A 22,233-nucleotide genomic window follows, 5' to 3' on the forward strand; every position below is an offset into this window, starting at 1 on the left:
TGGTAGATACACATAAAAAAAAAAAAAGGTGATTGTGTGGCTTTGTTTTGCAAGTGGGTTTAGAATGTGAATTATTCCCTTATTTTGTAATATTTTCCCCAGCCTTTTCACATGAAATATGAAATAAGATATGATAAAAAATATCTTGTCTTCCTCACAAAATGCCAAGCCAGGGCTGAGCGTATGCAACACACATGAGTATGTAAAACATTACAGTTAGACTTGTTCTATTTAAAAGCACGACAGCACTGCAGCAATCTTGGAGGACTAGCATGAGGGTCACTGCTTCTCTTCTCATTTTGAAGACACAGGAACAAAATGCTCTGTTTGCATAAGGGATCTTGGAGAAGTTTTGTTTTTAAGGTGTGCTAATTTAAAACCTGGGAACTCTTTTAAAAACAATCTTTTCAGTCCCAAGGGAAAGAAGTGCAGAAGAGATAGTTTGCTGACAAAAGTTCTAACAGGGGAATTTCAGATGACCAGCTTTCTCAGATGCCAGCATATATCTTACAGGAAGGTTTTGATCTCCCAGGTCATGAATGTACAAATCCCAAGGCATTGCATTTACCTATGATGCTGCTATCTGACTGGAAAGGCTCAAGCGGGAGAGAAACACAACATATCTCCGAGTACCGAAAGTGTTAACATACCATAACAGCCATCCAAGCAGGCAGACTCATCCCCTCTCCTGCCCCTGCAGGAAAAGGGGCAGGGAAGTTTATATTTTAATTTCCTGAAGTTTCACTCAGTGTGTTTCATTGCCTGGGTAAGCCAGATGTGCAATGCCCTGAGATTTACCTCATCCATTTAGAATATCTCAACAGAAGTTTAAAACAAACTGAGCTGCAAATTGCCCATGTTAACTGAACCTCTAGGACACATCCCTGTAGAGAAAAGAAAGGTCTGGATTATAAAGCAACAAGACAGATAAAGCAAAATGGAGTAATAGCAGGCTAAACACAAAGCCTCCTCTAACCACGTGAGGTTGATTTAACACTCAAGACACAGTTGTCCTAAACAAAAGAACAAGAAAGTCCTGAGCACATGGAGTTAAACCTCTTAATATTTGTATGACGTAGTTATAACCACAACATAGTACACACAGACCAGGAAATTTGGCACCAGGACTTAATAAATAAACCTTGCTCTGCTTCTATAGTCAAAACCAAGTCCTCCTGTGACCAGACATCACCTTGGCACTGGCCTTTCCAGCCGCTACATGCTATACTCATCCTCTTGGTTCCTCTCCTTTGGTGGTATGGAACCAAGCCACTGGGGTGGCAGTGGGGAGACTGGGAAGAAAAACCCATGCAAACATCTTCAGAGTGTTTTGTGTTTGATTTGTCTCGCTGCTGTCCCACTTCTCCATCACAGCTTAAAGAGTGGGGTGAGGATCTGGATCCAAGACATGGAGCAGCTTGCCTGTGGGATGTTCTTAAGTGAGCAGGCCCTTACCCACCTCTTCCCTCTTGGGAAAGGATCAGAATGGAGAAGGTACTGGCTGCCTGGAGTGGGAAGGCGAGAGGGGATCTCTGAATCCTGCCAGCTAAGAGGTGAGTGACAGCCCACCTGGTGAGGTCTGTGCGTGGAGAGATGCTTAGGGTGGAAAACGAACACCACCAAGTTTTCAAACACTGCTGATTGATACCGTCTAAATGAAGCATTTAGTTAGCACAAGGTGCCTGAGGGGCAAATGATCAGTTTACAAACCCCACTACAATCCAAGTGTTTGCTGAGTTCCTCAGTCCACCTAACAAAAAACAGAAAAAGAAAAGAGGACGCTCACACCCCACCTCCACCCCCGCATGCACAAGTGTATTTCTTACTGAGAGAAACAGAACTGAACATTCTTAGAATACTAAGGTCTCACTTCTACAGAGCTTTTAAAACTTGGAAACCACAAAACTTATTCCATATCCAAGAAAATTCTTAAAAATATTTTGAACCTAAGCTCTCTGAACACAGTCTGCTCCTCTTTTCCCCCCCCCCCCCTTTACTGAACTAACCTTGACATGCTGCTGTTTTCTTACCCAGAATGCAAACAGGAGATGAAAAGCAATTTATTTGGCAAGGAAATCTGAGGGAGATTATAATTTTGTACGCAATGAAATGCCAAGTACAAGTCAGCGACCACAATTTTGAGAAGTCATGCAACTTGCATGCAGTCTCCTTCAAGTTTGCAGGACTCTGAGGATACTCATTCTGTACAGGATGAGATTTTATTTCTGAGGTAGCTAGTATTGGATCCTAAAAATAATATTTAGCATTCTTAGTGCCACCAGAAATCCAGAAAACATTTCAGGGGAAATGCAAAGTTAGGAATGATGGACTAGGACTCCAAAACAGCAAGAGGTGTCTTACACCCTTACATTTAGCGCTGCAGTGACTGGAAAAGCAGTAACACTGCCTTCAGTTTACATAAATACTCTGAAGTTTACCAATATACCAGGAAGGCTAGAGCTGAAAAACTCTGGGGAAGCACCAACTTCAAAATCCCCAAATAAGAGTATCAATTAAGAATATTTTAATATAAGCATAAGCAAGTAAGTATAGGAATAATTGACTCAATACGTAAATACTTTCTTAACCCACAGCTGCAAAACCATGGGTTTTATGAAAATAAAGTTGTAACAGATGAGAAAAAAATTCCAAGTTGCAACAAAAAATTTCTCCATTATCTAATGAAAAACACAAACTATTGTTCAAACTGCACAAAGAAAAAGAATAAGTTTAAAAACAAAGGGGAAAAGACAGTGTTTACTTTAAAGTAAAAGTTTAGGAGGCATTTACCCAAAGTTCAAGTAAAATAAAAAAATAATTAAAAAATCAGAAAGTCTCAAGGCAAGGGTCCTGATTAATTATAGCCTTATGCCTACTATGCCTATGTACAGATACAATCTCCTCTGCACAATGAAAGTATGAAACCCTACCACCAAGACACAACAGCTTCTCACATATTCTTTTCAGAATTGCATCTTCCGAAGTAATTGTTCAACACTTAACGAAAAACTTGTACAATAAGGGATCCTTTTAACTCTGCTGTGACATGATAAAGCTTAGGGACAGTGTGGCAATAGCTACCGTATTAAATCATTTTTAGGATGCTTTTGTTGTAAACTGTATTACTATGGAGTCTCAGATCTAACAAGTGTCCCAACTACTAGAAACAGAACTTCTCAGTTCAGTGTCTTATACCTGGAAAGAGTAACCTCAACCTATCTAGCCACTCAGTGTACCGAAGAGATCCAGACACCAGCAATACCAGAAAAAGAAGCAATTTTACTACTGAAAGGTATAATTCACAAGTGACACAGATCCTGTTGGAAACTATGATTAAGACCTCCACAGACTGACTATAAAATCAGGGAGGGTGTTGACCTTCTCTACTGCTTATTCACTGTTGACTACTACAAAAGCAAGTTCAAAAATAGTTTCCATGGGCTAAAAAAAAAAGAAAAAGGCATGAGTGAAAGCAGGAAATCCAGCAAACTCCAAAAATACCTTTCTTCTGGAAGATGCCAGGGTAACTATCAAGTCTGAAATACCTCGACTCAGCCCTACAGCTTTTCAGGACAGATAAATCAGGAGCCATGAAATTCGCTATTCAAACACAAGAGCATTATTGAAGAGTAGTGATGGTCAGGAGCAACAGCACTGCAGATTACAAAAGTTGAACCCACAGAGGCAGCACTTGGTACTGCTACAGAAAGGAAGCATGCATGCACAAGCACATGCACATGAAGTCTCTTTCACTGCAGAATTCTGCAAGCAAAAGGAGTTTCAAGAAATTAGAAAGCTAGAAGAGTTGGGAAAAATACCCAATGAAAGACAGTGAACTCATCCCTCCAGCAACCTACCCAATAATTCAGACACTGCTGTGTTGTTCCTCCTTTTCCACATTTTCAGGTGAGCTGCATTGCTAGCCAGCACTACCTACATGTTCTAATGAACATTTTCTAGTTGAGGAGCAAATGTTTGAATCAGAGCATAGTTCTACATCGTCACATCCCACTTACTTTGCTAGCGTGGCTTAAACACTTTGAATATTAGATATTTTTTTTTTCCCAGACCAAACAGCACTTCTCTGTCACCCCATCTCCACCATTCAAGCTCATCTTGAAGGGAGGCCACCACTGCAACATGGAGGTACTGCAAAAAAAGCTAATTTGCTTTGCCGCTAGGAGAGACATGATAGGGCATGTTGAACCCAAATCAGGTAGTTGAGCCTAAATGTCCCATACAGAGTATAGAAAGGGCTTCTGCAAGCCCTGCAAGCTTCATTTTCTTCTGAGAGAGCTTTCATGACAGGCTGAGCTACACAAGCAGTAGCCAAACACAGCTGTAGGCTCAACATTTCCCAGCTTTGTGGGAGATAGAGGAAGACAATTGTAGTCCATCGCTTAATTTAGTGACTGAAATACTCCACCTCTTACATCTTCAAAAGAAGTCTGTGTCATGATGCAGACTAGGCTTCTCCACCATCTTGCCCAGCTCACACTCCCAATGCCTACCTGCCTCACTCTCAACATCACAGCCAGGCATCTGACCTGCTGCAAACCCCTTGAAGGCTGCTGTGCAGGACAAGTGCAGCACAGGACAGACCTTTCCCAAAGACCCCAGTCCCAGGAAGAGCTTTCTGGAGAGGGGTGCAGCACACAGTCCTCTATCTGTGTCACTTTAGAATCCACAGGAGTGGAAGAAATGGGAAGGGAAAAAAGATCTGCGCCTCTAACACCTCTAACATGGAAGTGAACTTTCATGCATCCTTTGGGTCCAGTTTGGTGCTCAGTAAGCCAAGCTGGGAATTAATTCTTGGCTATAGCGGCTGAAAGACTGGCCTTTTATGTGGACAAAATGCTGTAGGTTACTGGGGCTACTTGCACCTCCAGGGCACAGCTTCCATTACTCCTTGTGAAGCAAACCAGCAGTGTGAGCACTTGGGAGAGCTTAGCCTACAAACAAAATGCTTATTCAAAATTATGTTAATGAGCACAGTAAATTTCATTTTGGACTGGAAACTGAGATTTCCAAATGGAAATAAGATGGCTATTCTGTGTTTACCATGGCAAATAATTTTTTCTTGAAATATACATTAGACAGTTTGTGTTTCTTTTGCTTTGATGCACTGTTTTGTGAAACATATAAACAGAATATAGAAAAATATTTCTCAGAGCTCTGGCAGCAATGGGTTCTCTACCAGTAACTTGTTCATACAGTACTGAGCAGCTGCCTATAAGGCAGTATTGGTCTACTTCGAGCAAAACAGAGATCTCTTTTGAACTCCTGGTAATCTCCTCTAGTGTAAGATTAAAAAAACCCATTCCCTATGACGCCTGTAACTGGATGGATATAGCTCTGATCACAAATGACTACTTCCAGTCTCATCACTTCCTTTTGTTCTCGTTTACCTTGTTCACCACCACCACAGGTTTGTTTTGGTAGAAAGGTTAATTTGTTTACTCACCTAGAAGGGGAGAAAAAAAAAATAATCACCCATTTGTTGATGCAGAATTGGGCACCAAATCCAAAATGCAAATCGTGTTGGCCTTTGTTAGGTAAAGGGGTGACTCCATAAAAACTTGTTCTCAAGCATCATTATAAAGAGGGAAAAAAAGCTACTGAGGATAACCATCCTGTGGTAAGGGTAGTTTAAATCTCTTCCACTCCAATTCAAACAAAAAGAAGGGAAAAATAGGTAAGCATTCAGTGGCCCAGAGCAGGAGAAGTGGTTTTTGGCTCTGGTAACCACATAGCAATGAGAGGCCACTATAATGGAAACTGCTCTGGATTTCTCTTAGAAACAGCTGCAAAGCAGTTATTTCAATGTACTCATTTACTTCTAGTATTTGGCTGGTAGGATCCACTGCTGGCAAAAGCAAAGAGAAAATGATGAATTTTTGTTGTTTTCTTGTTTTAAGCATTTCTAAAGCACTGTTGGAAGTCCCTGGTTCATTAAGCAACTGGAGCTCAAATAATTTCTTCTTCAAAGGTTTTAGTGCAGAATTCATCTCATGCCATTCACAAAGAAAGAAGATACTAATCACTTTACAGAGTACATTAATCAGTTTAGATCATCACTTGTCATGTTTCCTTTTTGCAAACAGCAAAGCCCTCTGGGATGCTAAATGCTTCTCACAGAATTATTTAACTTTCCACTTACTGCATTATCAGACTAATCAGGTTTCTAATGACATAATTTTGCTTACACATAGCTGAGGTATGAAGTCATGTGTACCACAAAATATCCCCAACTTAAAAGTCAAGAAGTTTTGTTACATTTTGTTTCTCTCTCTTTAAGAGCAGAATGACTTATCCGTTCTGAAACCACTAGACTCTGCCTTACAATAAAAGCTTGTTGCCAAAAACTCAAAGCATATTCTTGAAAGTTTTCATTTCATTGACTTCTTTGACATATTGTGGATGGTGTCCCAGAATGGTTTTCTATTGCAGATTTCAGCTATGGATAGCTAAACTACCCTGAAACTTTACTTATCCTTCACATTTAAACATGACCAAGATGCCTTAATTCTGTGCTCTTAATCACAGCTTATGCCTGTTAACAGGATGCTGGGCGGGGAAAGAAGACAGGAGCAAAGAGCTTCAGACAGGTCAGTATGTAGGGAGGGTACGAAGAGACATGACTATGGACAATGTGTTGCTTCAGTAGAGGGTTGCAGAAAGCACCAAAAGCAGTTTCTATAGTGGCATGCTAGCAATAAGAATATTTTAAAACAGTAACAATTTCCCACCTGGTATCCAGAAGGGACTTTAAAAAACTTTCTCAAGATGTGTATCTTTTGTTACCTGACTCAGAAGGCAAAGCTTGAGTAAGATACCATTTGCAATTAAATTAGCAGGAACTTATTGTGGTGCCACCACATACATCTGTAGGATTGAAGCCCAAGTGAAAACCTGTCATGGTGGGCTTCAGATTGCAAAAGAGCCTGCTGAGGTATCTGGGATTCTCCTTTATGGCCAATAAGAGTCTATTCCTTTTTGACCTGTGCAGTTAAAGGACTTATGGTAGGCAGAGGAATATTTATTACTGATATGCATATACACACGTAGATATATGTACATGTGTATATAAAATAGATAATATTTACTTCTAAGATTAAATTGACCAAATGTGAAGGAAACCAATTATTCTGGCAATGCCAAAAGAAAGTTTTAAGAGAAAACTTTAAACTTTCTTTATCTTTAATCTTTTTTTAAGTAGCAAAACACTTCTTCTGAGATGCCATCTAGCTCATGCAAAAGGCATGCAAGGCTACTTCCAAGTTAAAAAAAATAAAATCCTTCCCTGAAACATTAGTCTCTAAATGTCTTCTGCAGCACACTGTAGCATCTGCTCTGTTTTAAAAGGCAAAACAATGCACCCCAGGAAAAAAAAAAAGGTGTTTTAATGAATACAGTTTTATAAACTATACCCAAAATTCATTTGTATGCTACCACAAATGGGAAAGGCAAGCTCATGCAGTCCCAGTCTGAAAAGTGCTTTACTTCAATACCTCCATCTAACGATGAAAGTCCATTTTTATGCATGAGCTTGAGAGAACGGCATTGTTCTATGACAATCTCCCACACTGAGATACAAGTCTTTTCTTCCTGTTGCTACTTCTTTTCAGCTCCTAAGTCAAACATTATTGATGCATAATCTCTAAAACACATGCGTAGAAGGGCAGCTGTTCAGATTACAAGTCAATGACCAGAATCATCCATTTATCTCTGACCTTGGGTCTAGTGATGCAAGTCCATGGCAGGATTTAATCAGCAGAAACTCCCTGCAGTCACAGGACACATGTATTTGTTGAACCACAAGTACAACAGAGTGGTGACTGTGCTGATCATCAAGTCCTTTACAAGTGACAGCTTTTCTTCCACTCATTCTCGCACCACAGTTGACTTATTTTCTTTTCAAAAAGGCATTTATCCTTACCAGCAATCCTTAGATACACAAATTTCTCATATATAAAGAAGGGTCTGAAGAGACAACCCGTGGAGGCAGGGGGTTCAAGTGCCTTTCAGGGCACATGAGGAGATCCCCTGGGGGAGTCTTTCTCCAGAAAGGGAGAAAGCAGCTAGACAGCCTGGGCTACAAGCATACAGCATCCACCTCCAACTAGGTATTCTGTTCTGCTGTAAAGACCCAAAATCCTTCTCCTGACCCTAAAAGGGACAGAGACTTGGAAAGCAACAAACATACTTCTAAAATATACTAGCTCTCCATATGAAACACAGGAGAATGAGGAGGACAAAGAAGTTTCTCCAGAGCGGATTTTGGGTTCAGCTCACTTCACATCACCACCTACTAGTGAACATGGTCTTTGTAAATTCACAGGGTCGAGAGATTTCTGAACTACTGCACTTCTTAGTGCAGATTGCTAAGAGGTATAGTCTCCTGAGCCAAAGAATCTTCAGCCAACAAACAAAAGCAAAGTAAACATAAAATCTCCTGTTATCTGACATCTGCCTTAAGCAATTGTGGTGCCTTCTACAGTAAAATGTAGAACTTAGAACTGTTAAGGATGTAACAGACACTTGGATCTCTATAAAGTCAAAGGGATTTTGAAAAATGCTTTTCTGAGATGAAATCTTGATTGTTATTAACAGCTCTTTCTGTTTGTAATACATACTTCACCAGAAAGACACAAGTACTTGGTGTTCAGTACGTGGAGCTGAAGAAATCACTTTAGTATTTATAAATATCAAGCCTGAAACACACACTTTGATTCATGATAGCAAGATTAGTGTGTTAGTAATTGTAAGTACATTATTAATTTTATTACTGCTTTCAGCTTAAAACTTTAGCTTTCCTGATAAGAACACTGAAACTGAAATTTCCTGTGGCATTATTTCAACTGAACCACAGTATGACCTTCTTCTATTTTGTATTCACTAGGCACAGTAAAAAAATGAACCATAGCGCAGGGATCACCTACATGGAGTCAATGAGGACTGTATTTTGCCATATATTTTCTTCTACAAATAGTAAAATAATGTCATGTGTCAAAATAGGACAACATTTTTAGCAAGTGATGACTGTCTAATACAATATTTCAGCTGAGTCACAGAGGGAATTTTAGAAGTGAGACAGGAGAAAGATCTAGGATTCAATGAGGAAATAGGAAAGAGGTTCAGTCAGTTTAGTTGCCAGTTTCATTGTGGTCTACTCACCTCAATTACCTCAGGTTGGGACATCATGGAGGACGGCACCAAATCAGTGGGGATATCCATAGTAGCTCAAAATATCCCTGCTGTCCTTTGCACCCTTCCTCTGCACCCGCAAACCCGTGGTAGGAACACAGAAGCACTTCCTCAGACCCTAGTCATGCTGGCATTTGCTCCTAGTAGGAAGGGAAAAAAAAAAAAGTGTTGAGAGTAACAAAAGAACTGGACATGCAGTCAACACCCAAGCCCCTCGGCTGCTGCAAAAACCAGCCTGTGATTTTGCACAGCCCAACTTGCTTGCATGACGATTCACAACAGATTTGCAGAGAAATTTCAAAGGGCACACTGGAATTTGGTCCAGAAGAACAAAACAATTCACTTGACCACACAAATTAGAATTTACACAAACTGAGTAACAGCAAGTAGGCTAATGCACAGACTGTACACATTTGCAAGGAAAGATGGTCGCTTACAGAGCACTGGAATAGTGTTAACGGATTTTTTTTTCTGTAGTTCTTTTGTTTTCCCTACACACCAGAAAAAACAAAACAAAACAAAACCAACCCCTCACAGAAAAGTACTCATGGAATTACTTGCTGGAATTTAGGATACATTTATTTCCTCAGCAACTATTGTTTTACAGTTTGGTGATCACATGAACTTTTCTTCTGTCTTAAGAAAAATAACTTAAACATTATGACATCCTTATCCTTGATTTATTTTAACCATACATATTTGGGGTTTGGGGTTTTTTTTTTTTTTGACAGATTTGCTGTAGGTAAATATACTGAATTGCTGTGTAAAGTTTGATCAGTTCATCCAATTTTACTTCTGTAACTACCATGTTTATCAAGGTTAGATCAGCTTCCCATAGGTTTCTATTCTTTGGTGCAAAGAAAACTAAACGAAAGGGGAGAAAATGGTAAATGGCCAAGAAGTTAATCCCATTTAAAAATTCTGGACTAAGGCTACTGCAGTTTTCTCCCCCCAGTCAGGTCAGACATATAAAACACCACCCACAAGTTAGCCACCACAGAAAGGATTTTGCAGAGACACCTATTGCTCTCAGTATCTACCAGTTCCTATTCTGTAAGTCATGGCAGAAAACCACACATGCTAAGTGTATTCAGCATCCAACAAATGCACCAAAAATGGTGTCAAACCTAACTAATCTTTCTAACTGAGACCATGGTGTAGTCATACAGACACAGCTAGTGACCTTCCTGGCCACCGGTTCATTTTTTTTCAACAGTAACGCTTACGAAGCCAAGAAAGAACAGATCATGCTGTAGGAAAGTTGCACTCCACATGGTTTTCTGAGTCAGTTATGTCTTTTTTTTTTTTTATTCATTTAAACTTAGCCTTTGCACACCACTGTGGAAATTTTTCCTCCTTCTTGAAAAGCATCATCTTGAAATGCCTGCCTCACATTTCAACACATCCCCACATGCCTTACGTCACATGTAGCTGTCTCATCTTCCAAGCTCTAGGATCACTTTTTCCATCTTTATATAGCTTTCCAGTGACCCCTATTCTTTCCTACTCATTTCTTGCTAGTAACCTTTCATTCTTTCCACTCCTTGCTCCAAATTTCTACTATACTCTTGAAGAGGACAGAAAATGGAGATTTAGCAGTCTTCCACTGGAAATTGAAGAACCAAGCTACACATCCTTCAGGCTTCCCCTTTTCTTTTAAAAAACAGAGGTTTGCCTTTTTCTGAAATTCACTGCTTTTCGTACAGTGCATGACAGATGAAGGAAACACATAGCATCAACCTGAAACTGCTTTTCTGACTATCTGGCCAAGAAGAGAGTGATTTTCAGTAAAACTCCATCAACAGCCTCAAGATCCTCAACCAACACATTTCATCACTGTCTAGCCAGCTGTCACAAATATAAGAACTCAGAAGACCTTTTTGTTTGTGTTCTTCTGTGTCACTGTACCTACTTTACAGCATCTCACTGTTAGTTTCTTTTAAATTTTATTCTCTTAATCCTGAAACACTGCCACTCCTGGATAATGAAGATGGGGAAAAAAGTACTGATAAAGCAGACTTTAGGGAATACTAGACCAAAATCAAAAGGTACACTTAGAATCCTGTTGGCCACATATGAAAAGGAGAGGAAATCATAATTTTTACTAGGGAGCATCACAGAATAGAAGAAAAAAAATATCTAAAGAAAAAAAAACACCAAACCAAACAAACAGGTCTCCTCAGCCTTTAGCTAGTTCTGTGTACTCCAGGTAGAACACAAATGCCAGAAAAAGCTTAACCCCATAAAATTTAATGAGCACTTTAATGCAGATGAGAGATTTGTCTGTAGTAATTTTTCACCATAAAAAAACTCCTTAGCCTATGACCATTCTACATTTTTCCTTCTGCACTTAGCTGTATTTTTATTGCTGATATTGCACTGATACCTCAATTCGCCTTGAAAAGGGAAGGGTCTTCTGCATGCGTCTTGCTTCTCAACCACCTGAACACAACCTACACAATAATTAGGACCTTCTGCCAAATCATTAAGCTTCTAAAAGCATTCCAGCTGAAAACAGGTTGGACTATACTAAAAGCACTCTCCCCTGGCTCCCGAACCGCCCCATCTTCTTCAGCAGTAACGAAGTACAAAGAGGACTGTGCTTTCACAGCAGTGCAAAAACAGACTGGCTCCATTCAAGCAAACAAAGGTGGCTTCTAACTTAATACCCGTGTGAGTTCAGGGTGCAGCCCCGTGTTTTTCAAGAACTGTGAATAAAGGGAATAGGATCCTCAAATGAACTTTACGAAAGGGCATTAATGACAGAAAATGTAATCTCTATTAAAAAGAAAGCCTGAAATGCACAAGCACAGGAGTGGCTCCTTACTAATGAGATTTTGATGGCTTGCTGCACTAAAAGTAACTGGGGAAAAAAAAACAAACCCACAAAAACCCAAAAAAACCAAAACCACAACACCAAAACACCAAAATTTGGAAGTAGATTCACAGGTATTATTCCCAGACACTGAAACTGCAGGTGTCGCATGTCAGTACCACCCTACATACTCTTCACAGACGCTGCTGTCTTTACTGAATGCATCTGCAGAACTGCAAGCTGGGAAACACATTGGATCTGTATCAAAAATTTGTAAAATGAAGATTATAAAATTTCTTATCCTCTGTTAAGGCGAGTTATCTCTAAGAAACTATGTTTCATTGTAATAAACTACAGCATTTAGAAAATCATCTGTAGTAATACATTGAGTTTTTGGTTAACTGAGGGGAAAAAATAATCAGCTGACACTCAGCAGAGTAGCTTATATCTAATATGCAGAGCAGGAACACACCCTCACCAAAAACATACTGCTTTCTGACATGCTATCATTAAGCACCACGATTACTGGATTAGCTCTCTGAGACCACAGAGAAGGGGAACAGTGCAGTTTTGTTATTACGTGGAGTAGTTAGGAGAAATGCAATCACATATTACAGAAGCATCATCTTGAAGGAACTGCTTCTGGAAAATCCATTTTAATGACAAAAATTATTACCCCTTATTCCTCCCCAGTTTCTTGCACAGTACCTTGTGATCTGCAAATATCAGGAGTGATACAGTAATACCAACAATTTCTGCATTACTGTGTATCTCATCTGGGCCTCATCTAGAGTAAGGTGCTGGGACTGAAAGGCAAATTGGATTTTCACAATTTGTGTCTGTCTCTTGTGTCAGAGAATTTCAGGTGTCCTGCATCATTCCTACCTTTCAGCTTTGGTTTCTTGCACCCGTATCAGACTCTTTTGGTATCATGGCTTGACTTCACAGACCTCAGTTTTCTGGGTTACATGACTCTGAAGATGCTGATTGGTAGGGCCATGAAGTGTTAAATGTGACTTAGCTAAACAAAGCCACCCTCCCTGCACACCTGTAGTGAATGAAAGCCTAACTTACAGTTTCTCAGAGAACAGTTTGAAGTTCTTATTGATCCCAGATGGATAGGACCTGTAAACCCATCAAGGAAAATAAAACAGAACAAAATGCAAAAAGATGAGAAAATAAGATGATCGCCTAAGTGTCCCACTTCCAGATGTCACTTCAGAGACATTCCAGATTTCACATGGCATCTGAAGTCTTGCCATCCAAAAGTCATCACCTGGCATCACTCACCTCCAGCAGCCTCTTTCACTAAACAACCATCGCTTTTAAGCATTAGTTTGTTCAACACACAAAAAAAACCTCTGTGACTCCACCACGCAGCCTTACAAGGCAAAAAGGCAAACAAACACCATCCAGGGAACAGCAACAGCAATGACTTGGTGGGTCTACTGCTTCATTTTACCACTTGTTAAACCGATGGTGATAACATGAATTGTTAGTTATCTGCTATGGACTTATGGAGGTGTTTTTTCTGCTCCCAGTAACCACTGAGCTAATAAAAGAATAACTACAGATGCATTTTCTATCATGTAAGAAAATAAAAATGAAAGGCAGAAAAATTGGTTTCAATTTCATGCATCTAAGAAAAGAAGAGGCTTTACTGTTACTCCTTCCTTTACTACAGTGACTGCTAGAAATTATTGCAAAAATCTGGACTTGCTATTGCAAGTTACAGAGCACTAGATTTTCTTCCTAATAGAAAGATACTACCTCTTTTGAGTCCTTATGCTACTTTAGGTAAAACCTTCACCACCTCTGATGCTGTCACTTTGAACAGCATATGTACATCCTCACAGAAATGCAATTCACTAGCTTAAACCTGTTTGAAAAGTCACAAATAATTTTTTCAGAACACCAAAACTTTTATTGACGTATACTTCAAACAAATTGATTAAAAATCCTAAAAAAAACCTAGGATGTGTCAACATGATTTTGAAGGTGAGCAGAGGTACCTGCAACTGTGAAATGATAGTTTTAGCAAACTGGCAAAGGGCAAACCACATCACAGAAATACAGATAAGAAGCTCTTTATCTCCCTGAAATTGCAAGGTGATCCAAACTCTGTTAGCATTGACTTCTTTGAAACAGTTTGTTTCAGCAAGCCTTTGCATAAACACAGCACTCAATTTTTCTCCTCCTGCCCCCCCCCCCCCCCCCCCCAATCCCTTCTCACCATTCTTCAGTTCATTACTGGTTAAAATGAGGGGGAAAGCCGTATGCTACTTCCCTGTCCTGTCACCTCAGGACTTTACTCCTCTTCCCTTGCATGGTATGTCTGGAGTGGCATTTCAGCAAACATCTTGTTTTGTATCAAGAACCAGACTGCTGAATGTTGGAAGTGAGTTTGTTACGTGGTGTACTTTGACAAATAAATGTGCAGAAGGAGAGGCATAAGACATGTGAAACTTTACTCGATGACCCGCCAAAGCATTAAGGACAAAGTGAACTAACTGAAGCAGTTATGATCTCTACAATCCGTATTTCCTCCCAATTCTGCCCTCTCTCTCTGTTCCAGGGTGTGTTCTGCCTGCAAATGAAGATAACCTCCTGTGCCCGGTGTCAACTTGCTCAGCAGTTGAAAGAGCTGCAGTAAGTTAATAGCTGTGATTCAGTATTGGGTAAAAGAAGCAGAAAAGAAATAAAAGAGATTTCCAGACAGATGGTGCCGCCCATTGTTATACTCTTGCCCTAAAGTCCTTCTAAACAACAGCAACAACTCTTCCACTTAATGAGACTCTTTCCCTACCTTCTCCCCATCAAATTTCTGATGTCTCAGGAAGGACATCTCGCCTTTCAGCAGATGCATCAGAACAATTTGGAAGCTGACACAAAATTAACTGTCCCTGCCAAATTTGAATACACACATTTTACTGTACAAATTCTGCAGCTTCGTTGCTGTCAGCCCGACTCTTTCACCTCATCCCCCTCTCCTGAAAACAGGATAAAGGCTCCCACCACAGCAACATCTATTACTACAGCAGTAAGTCCTGGGCTAGATCTAGTATATGGTACTGACGAAACAGCTTTACCAGCAGTGAATCTGAAGTTACACTGCTGGAATTGGAAGTCATTTTGTCGATAATAGCATGGAAGAAGATTATCATTTCTGACGTCACAGGGACTGATGTGAGCTCTGACTGGGTTGTACCACTGTTCATATACATCATAGTAGGAAGTGGATGCAACTATTCAGCATGGCTTCAGGCCAACTACCAACAAATTGCCCAAGTTACATCTGTTATTACAGCACACGGAACACTACCCTCTGTTGCCCCAGTGAAGGCCAGTTGTACAAATGTGCCTCATCCCAAAGCCTTCCCATCTGTTGCCTCTAGTGACTGGACAGACTGCTTTAAAGAGCTATGGAGCTATAGCATCTTGCCCATTTGGAAGATCTTAATCAGAATGAATAAATGAACTGTGAAAATGGATTTGTGAGGTTTTACTGAAGGGTCATTGAAGCCTGGAAGGGGAGTGCCAGAGGAAAGGGACAATGTCTCTCTGCTTCCTTTGCTGTACCATAACCCCCCCCTGGAAACAGCCTCTGCCAGTAAAGCTAGATGTTTCTTGAGTCCAGCTTCACTGTCTAGAAAGCTAGGTTTTACTGGAGTTTGCTAATACAGGGGAAGGTTCAGACACAACTATTGGAGATCTCTACCTTGCAAATGCTGAAAAAAAAACCCCACCCAAAAACCAGAGTAAAACATACTTGATGATCTCTGCCCTCTCCCGTTAGTGAGAGTGACTATCACTGAAGTTACAACCAGCCCTAAGAAATTGGCCATTTTTTTCAGTTGGAGATCAAGGACAGACTTAAGATGCAACAAAACTTTACTCATTCCCTTCTGCAGAAGAAACTGAGGTCGTCACAGGGAACAAGGTGAGTTTTCCATCCTGCTGTTATGCTAGCACTTCACACATGGGCAACAAATCCTTTTTTGCATGCACAAAGACAGGCAATAACTACACAGAGTAAAAGATGCTTAAGTAATACCTCATCCCCAAAAACACAGCACGTACAGTTGCCCAAATTGCAACTGGAAATCAATCTATACCCAGAAACATTTTTCCATCAACTCCCTGTCCTGGTGGAGAAATGACCTAATCATTTATTTGCAGTAATCTGTGGTTAATTCCCTTCGAGATTAAATGTCAGTTCTTTGCCAGATGCTGTTTAAGACATCAGACCTTTTCTTTTGCAGGCTGAGTGGGTTAATCCAACAGCATCAATTTCTACCTGGATAATTTCTGCTCACAGAACTTCAGTTACTGGTGAAGTAATTCACTATTCGAGCACAATCATTTCCAGAGCAATTATTAAAAAAAAAAAAGGTAATTTTCCAACCTGACACAACAGATGAACAACAAAGAAGCTGTCTAACCAAAATATCATTAAGCTTTAAAAGGGAGGGAAGGAGGGAGGGAGACATGCAATAAGTATTTTAAATGTTTCACTGTCATCATCAAACAGCTTGTTAATAACAAAAAAAACCTGGCAAATACAATGGATAATTGAGCTGGTTGGCCCCCAAACCAGGATCAGTTAGCACTAACCCCTCTCTCCTGCCATCACTGTTTGGCTATACGGTAGCAAGACGAGATCCAGTGAACTGGGGACGCTTGCAGGGCTGCAGGAGCACTAGTGGAGCTGCACTTCAGGACATCCCATGCAAGCGCAAAGGCTTACAAACACCTGCAAAAGGGTTGGCAGTGAGGTAGGCTGAGATAGCTTCCTGCCAAAGTGCTGAGAGAGTGCAGAAGAACAGCCTCCAGCAAGACCTCTGGACAGCAAGTGCCATCACTACCTGCCCTTGGATCTCCAGCATGCTGCCTGACCCACATCGAAACCTCCTAGGAGACCAGAATGAAAGAACACGAATACCCCAACAGATCAGATCACAAGAGCAGAGAACCCCTGTTTCGGCTGTTGAAAAACATCCTTCCTTTACCCTGTGTGCATCATCTGCTTTCTGGCTTTTTTTCTTTAAACGTGATCTGAGCACTTGCGACTTTAACAACCAAAAAAGCAGAAGGACAAAAAAAAAACCAAAACAAAAAACCCAACCTTTCCCAAGTTCAGATCTAACCCACCCACTGAACATGCCAAGGCAAGTACTGTTTACACTGCCGCTGCTCCAACTTCAGAACGACAGTGTCCTAAAAAAATTGTCTTGGAAGTGATCCAGCATCACAAAGACAGACCACAGAACCAGGGGTTTTATTATTGCTATGGTCCCACTGCTTCTGTGTGTGTGATGCCTGCTTTGATTGCACTTTTTCAGCCAAAGCTTACATTCCACACAATATGTATAGCACAACCACCTCTTAGCCACTAACGGCATCAAAAGCAGGACAGCAGCATGTTTAGCTGTGTATCACTTTGCAGACTGCTTTACTGAGAACAGCAACCACTGGCCAGAGCATTCAGCTTTTACTTAAGCCAAACCAAAACAAAATATTAACAAAAAAACAACTTGCGAAATTTAACCTCAACTTGCTCACCCACCTGAAAAGCATCTTACCAAACAATCAGAAATAAGAGAGCTAACTTAATGAGATCAAATAAAAATGCAGAAGCCCAAAAGTGTATTACTAAACAAGAAAGAAAAAAAAAACCCACACAAAACAAAAAGGAACTCGTCTTTCCTACTTTCCCTTCTGCCTTCAGCTAACTCACACCTGTACACCTCAAAGAGTTTTTAAAAGGTGTTCCAGGGAAGTCTGCAACTTTCTGAAGATAGAAGAGACTTACAGTTTCCACGGCTTCAGTCTTCACTTTCAGGAGAGCAATACAGCTGTTAGCTTTCCTCATATAAGGGGGAAAAAAGACGAAGCTTTCAGCAGTAATCCAAGGCTAGAAAGAAAATTATTTCAACACAAATTTAAGCAATTGTCCTTACATTCAGTAGGACTCTTCCACAACACAATAATCAACAAAGGATCCAAAATCTACGTCATTTGCATTCACAGCACAGCCTGTGCTTTGGGGTGGGGTGGGGGTGGGGAAGACATCAGTCAAATCTTTCTGAATAGGAGCTCTGTGGTTAATCAGGGAAAGATCATTGTTCTGGTCTCCATAACTAATAATATGAGTACCACAGGACTGCTGCTAAATCGTCCCATGACAGAAAACAGCCTGTAACGAGCTCAGCAAAGACGTGTCAGGTAGAGCCTCCTTCCCCACGCTAAACAATTTCATGAACCCTACAGAGGCAGCACTGTATGAAACTGTCCCTCTTCCCCACTGCAAGAGTAAGGAGACAATCTGTCACCTTATTCATTTACCACACACTGAACGAATTTACAACCATAAAACAGTACCACCGTGCAGTGGCACTCCCTTTGAGAAGCCATCTACTCTCACAGAGAACACATGGGTCAGGAGAGACATCTTCCTACTCATCCCCTGGGGGCAAGATCAGACCCCCTGCCCACTCCTCCCAAAAAGCACATAAATCTGAATGTATATAAAACCATCCCAAACAATAAACATCTATTCACAGATTTTCAATGCAAAAAATTCAGTAGACAGTACACTACCCTGAGGCACTTATCTTGCAGGGAAATGTTTTCCATATGCCACTCTTATTTTGCCTGTCCCTGTGCCTCATACCCCTTTTGAGGCTGACAAAAGCAGGCCGAGTTCCACCAAAGGCCAGACAGTCCAAGTGTCAGTAATTGACCTATGCATGTCTGCCCTTTTCCTTTACCTGCTCTGATGTTTATCCCCAGAAAGGACCTTCAGTTGTTTTACTGTGGCCACCATGAAGGCTCTTTGGCGAGTAGATTATTCCTCAAATTACAAGTCTTTCATTCCTTCTGGAATTGTTTTTGTCTTGGGGTTGTGTTTGTTGTTGGGTCTTTTTTTGGGGGTGGGGTTTTTTTGGGGGGTGTTTTGCTTTGTTTTGCCTTTTTTTTTTTGGGGGGGGGGGGGCGGGGCAGGGTTGTTTTGTTTATTCAGGGAAACCAGGAGTCTGATCCTCTGCCTATGAAGTTCAAATGCATTTTGTTGATGACCTCAATGGCAGGCAAAGAAGGCAGGAGGACTCCCACTTTCCCAAGCATTTGCTACAGGTCTAAGTGAAGTCAGAGAGCTCCAGCACCATTATTTTGCAGCACGTACCCACGCGATTTCCAACATGCATGAGCTGGTTACTCATGGTAAAAGGTATTTGAGAAGATGATGTTACAGCATTGATTGAAGCAGAATGGATTCTCATTTTGCCCATTGTGACACATTTTCAGATTAATGGAACTAACCAAAAACATCTTGAAGGAAAAATAACAAACATCTTCCCTCCTCTGTGTCAGTGGTAGCAAGATGCTCCATCAAAAGGTCTTTTCTAAGGCATATAAACATCCCATCATGAAGGCAGGAAACTAAACATTGCTGTATCTGATTAAAAATAAAAGAGATTTTTCTTGGCCTTTCTAGTCTTCAGTGTCCAAAACAATTAACTCCTTTCCCTCAGGATATTCTAGGGGACCTGCATCTTTACTATTCTGACTTCTGTTATCAGAATAAAATGCCATCTTTCACTAATCAACATAAAATACATTTTGAAGGGAAAACCCCATATTATTTGGCATTGTAACATGAGAAATCATGAACACATTCACCCTAGATCATGTCAATTACGGTACAAACTGGACTCACATCCGCAGCAGTCTAATCCACAAGGCATGCAGTAGTACACTAGGTTTCTCAGCATACTGCTCAGATGAGATTAAAAAGAAAAAGAAGAGGCACTCATTTTCTATTCAAATCTCAACATTTTTGCTATAAATGCCACCACCATCCTGTCCACAACTCAATCATGCTCCTTTTCCTCATTAAATACAGGAATTTTTCTCTGTTACACATTGAGGGATTTGAAATCTGATTTATCATTGGACAAAACTTCATTTTTAGTTTGTGTACTTGTCCTTTTCAAGAATCTTTTCTGTACTTCCCTGACCTAGGTCAGCTTGCACCATCCAGTGCAATTCTCTCACTTGCTCAACCTCCTTTCCTGATTAGTTCCACATTGTACCTATTCAACACACATCTCTTGGGCAGCATTTTCTTGCCTTTAAATCCAAAATGATACTTCATCTTCTCTTGAAGCCTCTTCCTTCTCTGAAAAGATTCTTCAGAGCTTTGCCTTAAAAGTCAGGCCTGCATGGCCTCATTTTCTGCAGCTCCCCCTTTAAAGACAACCCACCAGGTTGCCTTCCCATCACCACCTGGAACCCCTAGACTTATTTCAGTCATTATTTATCAGGAGCGTAGCTTCTCCCAGTGGCCTCCATTAATGCTTGTTTATTATGGATTGCTTAGAGATGATCATTGCCTTCCCACTCCGCAAGGCTGGAGAACCTTTTCCCACCCTCACTTGGGGCAATGAGTTAGCATCTGCCTTAATGCAAGGGATGCTGGCTGGTACATGCATGTTTCTTCAGGTGTTTGGGGAGCTTCTTCAACAAAACTATCAGGTCAGCATAAGGTAAAGTAACCAAACCAACCACACCCACCCACCCACACAAATTGTTTTAAAACATCTGTAATAGCAGCACCAGCTTCAAGAAACAACTGCAGCAGCAGCTCCATTAGATTTTTTGAATTAGTGAGTGCTGGAACAATAAGATGTCCTGGAAAATTAATTTCTTATTCCTCTTTTTCAAGTTAAAGCAACATGAACTAGGAAGACTCCAGAGTAATAATGGATGCCATCATTTAATTTCAACATTATGTCAGTACTCTAAACTTGAAGAAAAGAACCACCAAGAAAAGGCCAAGAAAATAAAGAGGAAAAGCACAGCTAGACACAGACTGCTGGAAAATAACACCCATCTGCTCTGGCTTATGTAAACAAGTAACTACAATATGGATGGTCTCTCATAGCACAACCACAAGGAAGCTTCTGTCATATGACAATGTTTTCATAATCTGCACTTTCATCATAATGATTTCTAAAGTAAAAAATACTTCTAAAATAAGTAATTCCAAACCAGTTTATTAAATTATTTTAGAATGGTTTATTTCTACTGACAGACATTAACTTTGAAGATGTTAAATAAGAGGGAGAAAAGTTCAGAGTCACCATGGATAGCTTACGATTTAAGCCACACCATTAACTGGTGCCAGCATTGTGCACGCATGTAAAAGAAGCAAGTATGGTGTATGCTTTTGTCCTCCTCCATTATAAACAAAAAAACCCCAAACCAAAACCCAAGCAAGGAGCTGTTTATTAAAATCATTCTGAACACTGGGGCTGCAAGAAGTAGTTTTCACCTCACAGAGCCAAGACGGAGGCATTGCCTCACACTAGTAGGTGGTAGAATTTAATTCCTAGTGCATTCTCATCACAGTTTTGCTTACTAATCAGTATCATTAAAGAAGACAGTAGTAGGCAAAGTCACTTGTATCAAGGTATAAATCACCATATAAGATATCAGAATGCTTTTCTCCAGCTATCACTCCTCAACAGGAAAAGCAGCAAGAACATAACCTTCTCAACAACTTACAGACTTTTAATATTTATTTCCAAGAAGAAAAAACAAAGTAGTACAGTTAAATACTTCCACAGATCAGCAACAGAGACTCCATTTGTTAACCTCACCTGACACCATCCACCTTTTGTTTAAAACTCAGAAAAGTAGTAGTATGCTGTCATTCTTCTGAAACGAGTTTGTATTTAAACATTCAGGCAATATCCTTTTCACTAGATAGAAAACATCTGGATGATAACAGAATGTCACAATTCTTTAAACAGCTTTGAGGGGGGCCAATGTTAAGGCAAATACTTCTTTTTTCCCCCCTCCATCCACAAAACAGATGTTCAATCTTCAGGCAGAATGAACCACCACAAAACACAATAATCTGGAAATGCTGAAGCCAAGGAAGTCCACAATTAAGCATGCCAAACCCAAAACCCCAAATTACAAATGTACTATCCTAATATAGATCTACACAGGCCCTGACCAATGGTGCACAAACAAGAGTTTAATTAAGTTTATCTGAAACAGAAACTTGCCGGCCACCCCCCACAAAAAAAGTACATCAAAGACTGCAAGGAGTCAGCTTAACATAGTTCAGGCCAGCACCAATGCAGACAGAGTAACTGTTTATCAACTTCTCAAACTATTCATGCTGCTCCAGAAATATTTTT

The 22,233-nt window shown here is 40.4% G+C and overlaps 1 protein-coding gene across 4 annotated transcripts in view; it reads right to left on the reverse strand.

Moving 5' to 3' along the window:
- Positions 1-22,233, reverse strand: part of LPAR1 (lysophosphatidic acid receptor 1) — a 77,088-nt gene that overhangs the window by 43,195 nt on the left and 11,660 nt on the right. For 3 of the 4 annotated variants that reach the window (XM_056324911.1, XM_056324908.1, XM_056324910.1), the window contains one exon: positions 9,178-9,347. In XM_056324911.1, the coding sequence (XP_056180886.1) occupies positions 9,178-9,237 (60 nt within the window). In that variant the 5' untranslated portion in view covers positions 9,238-9,347. Of the gene's footprint in view, positions 1-9,177; positions 9,348-17,834; positions 17,937-22,233 lie in introns of all 4 variants that reach the window. The other variant, XM_056324909.1, reaches the window with a different exon arrangement.

The sequence above is a fragment of the Falco biarmicus genome, chromosome Z (genome assembly GCF_023638135.1).
Source record: "Falco biarmicus isolate bFalBia1 chromosome Z, bFalBia1.pri, whole genome shotgun sequence".
NCBI classification, from domain to species: domain Eukaryota; kingdom Metazoa; phylum Chordata; class Aves; order Falconiformes; family Falconidae; genus Falco; species Falco biarmicus.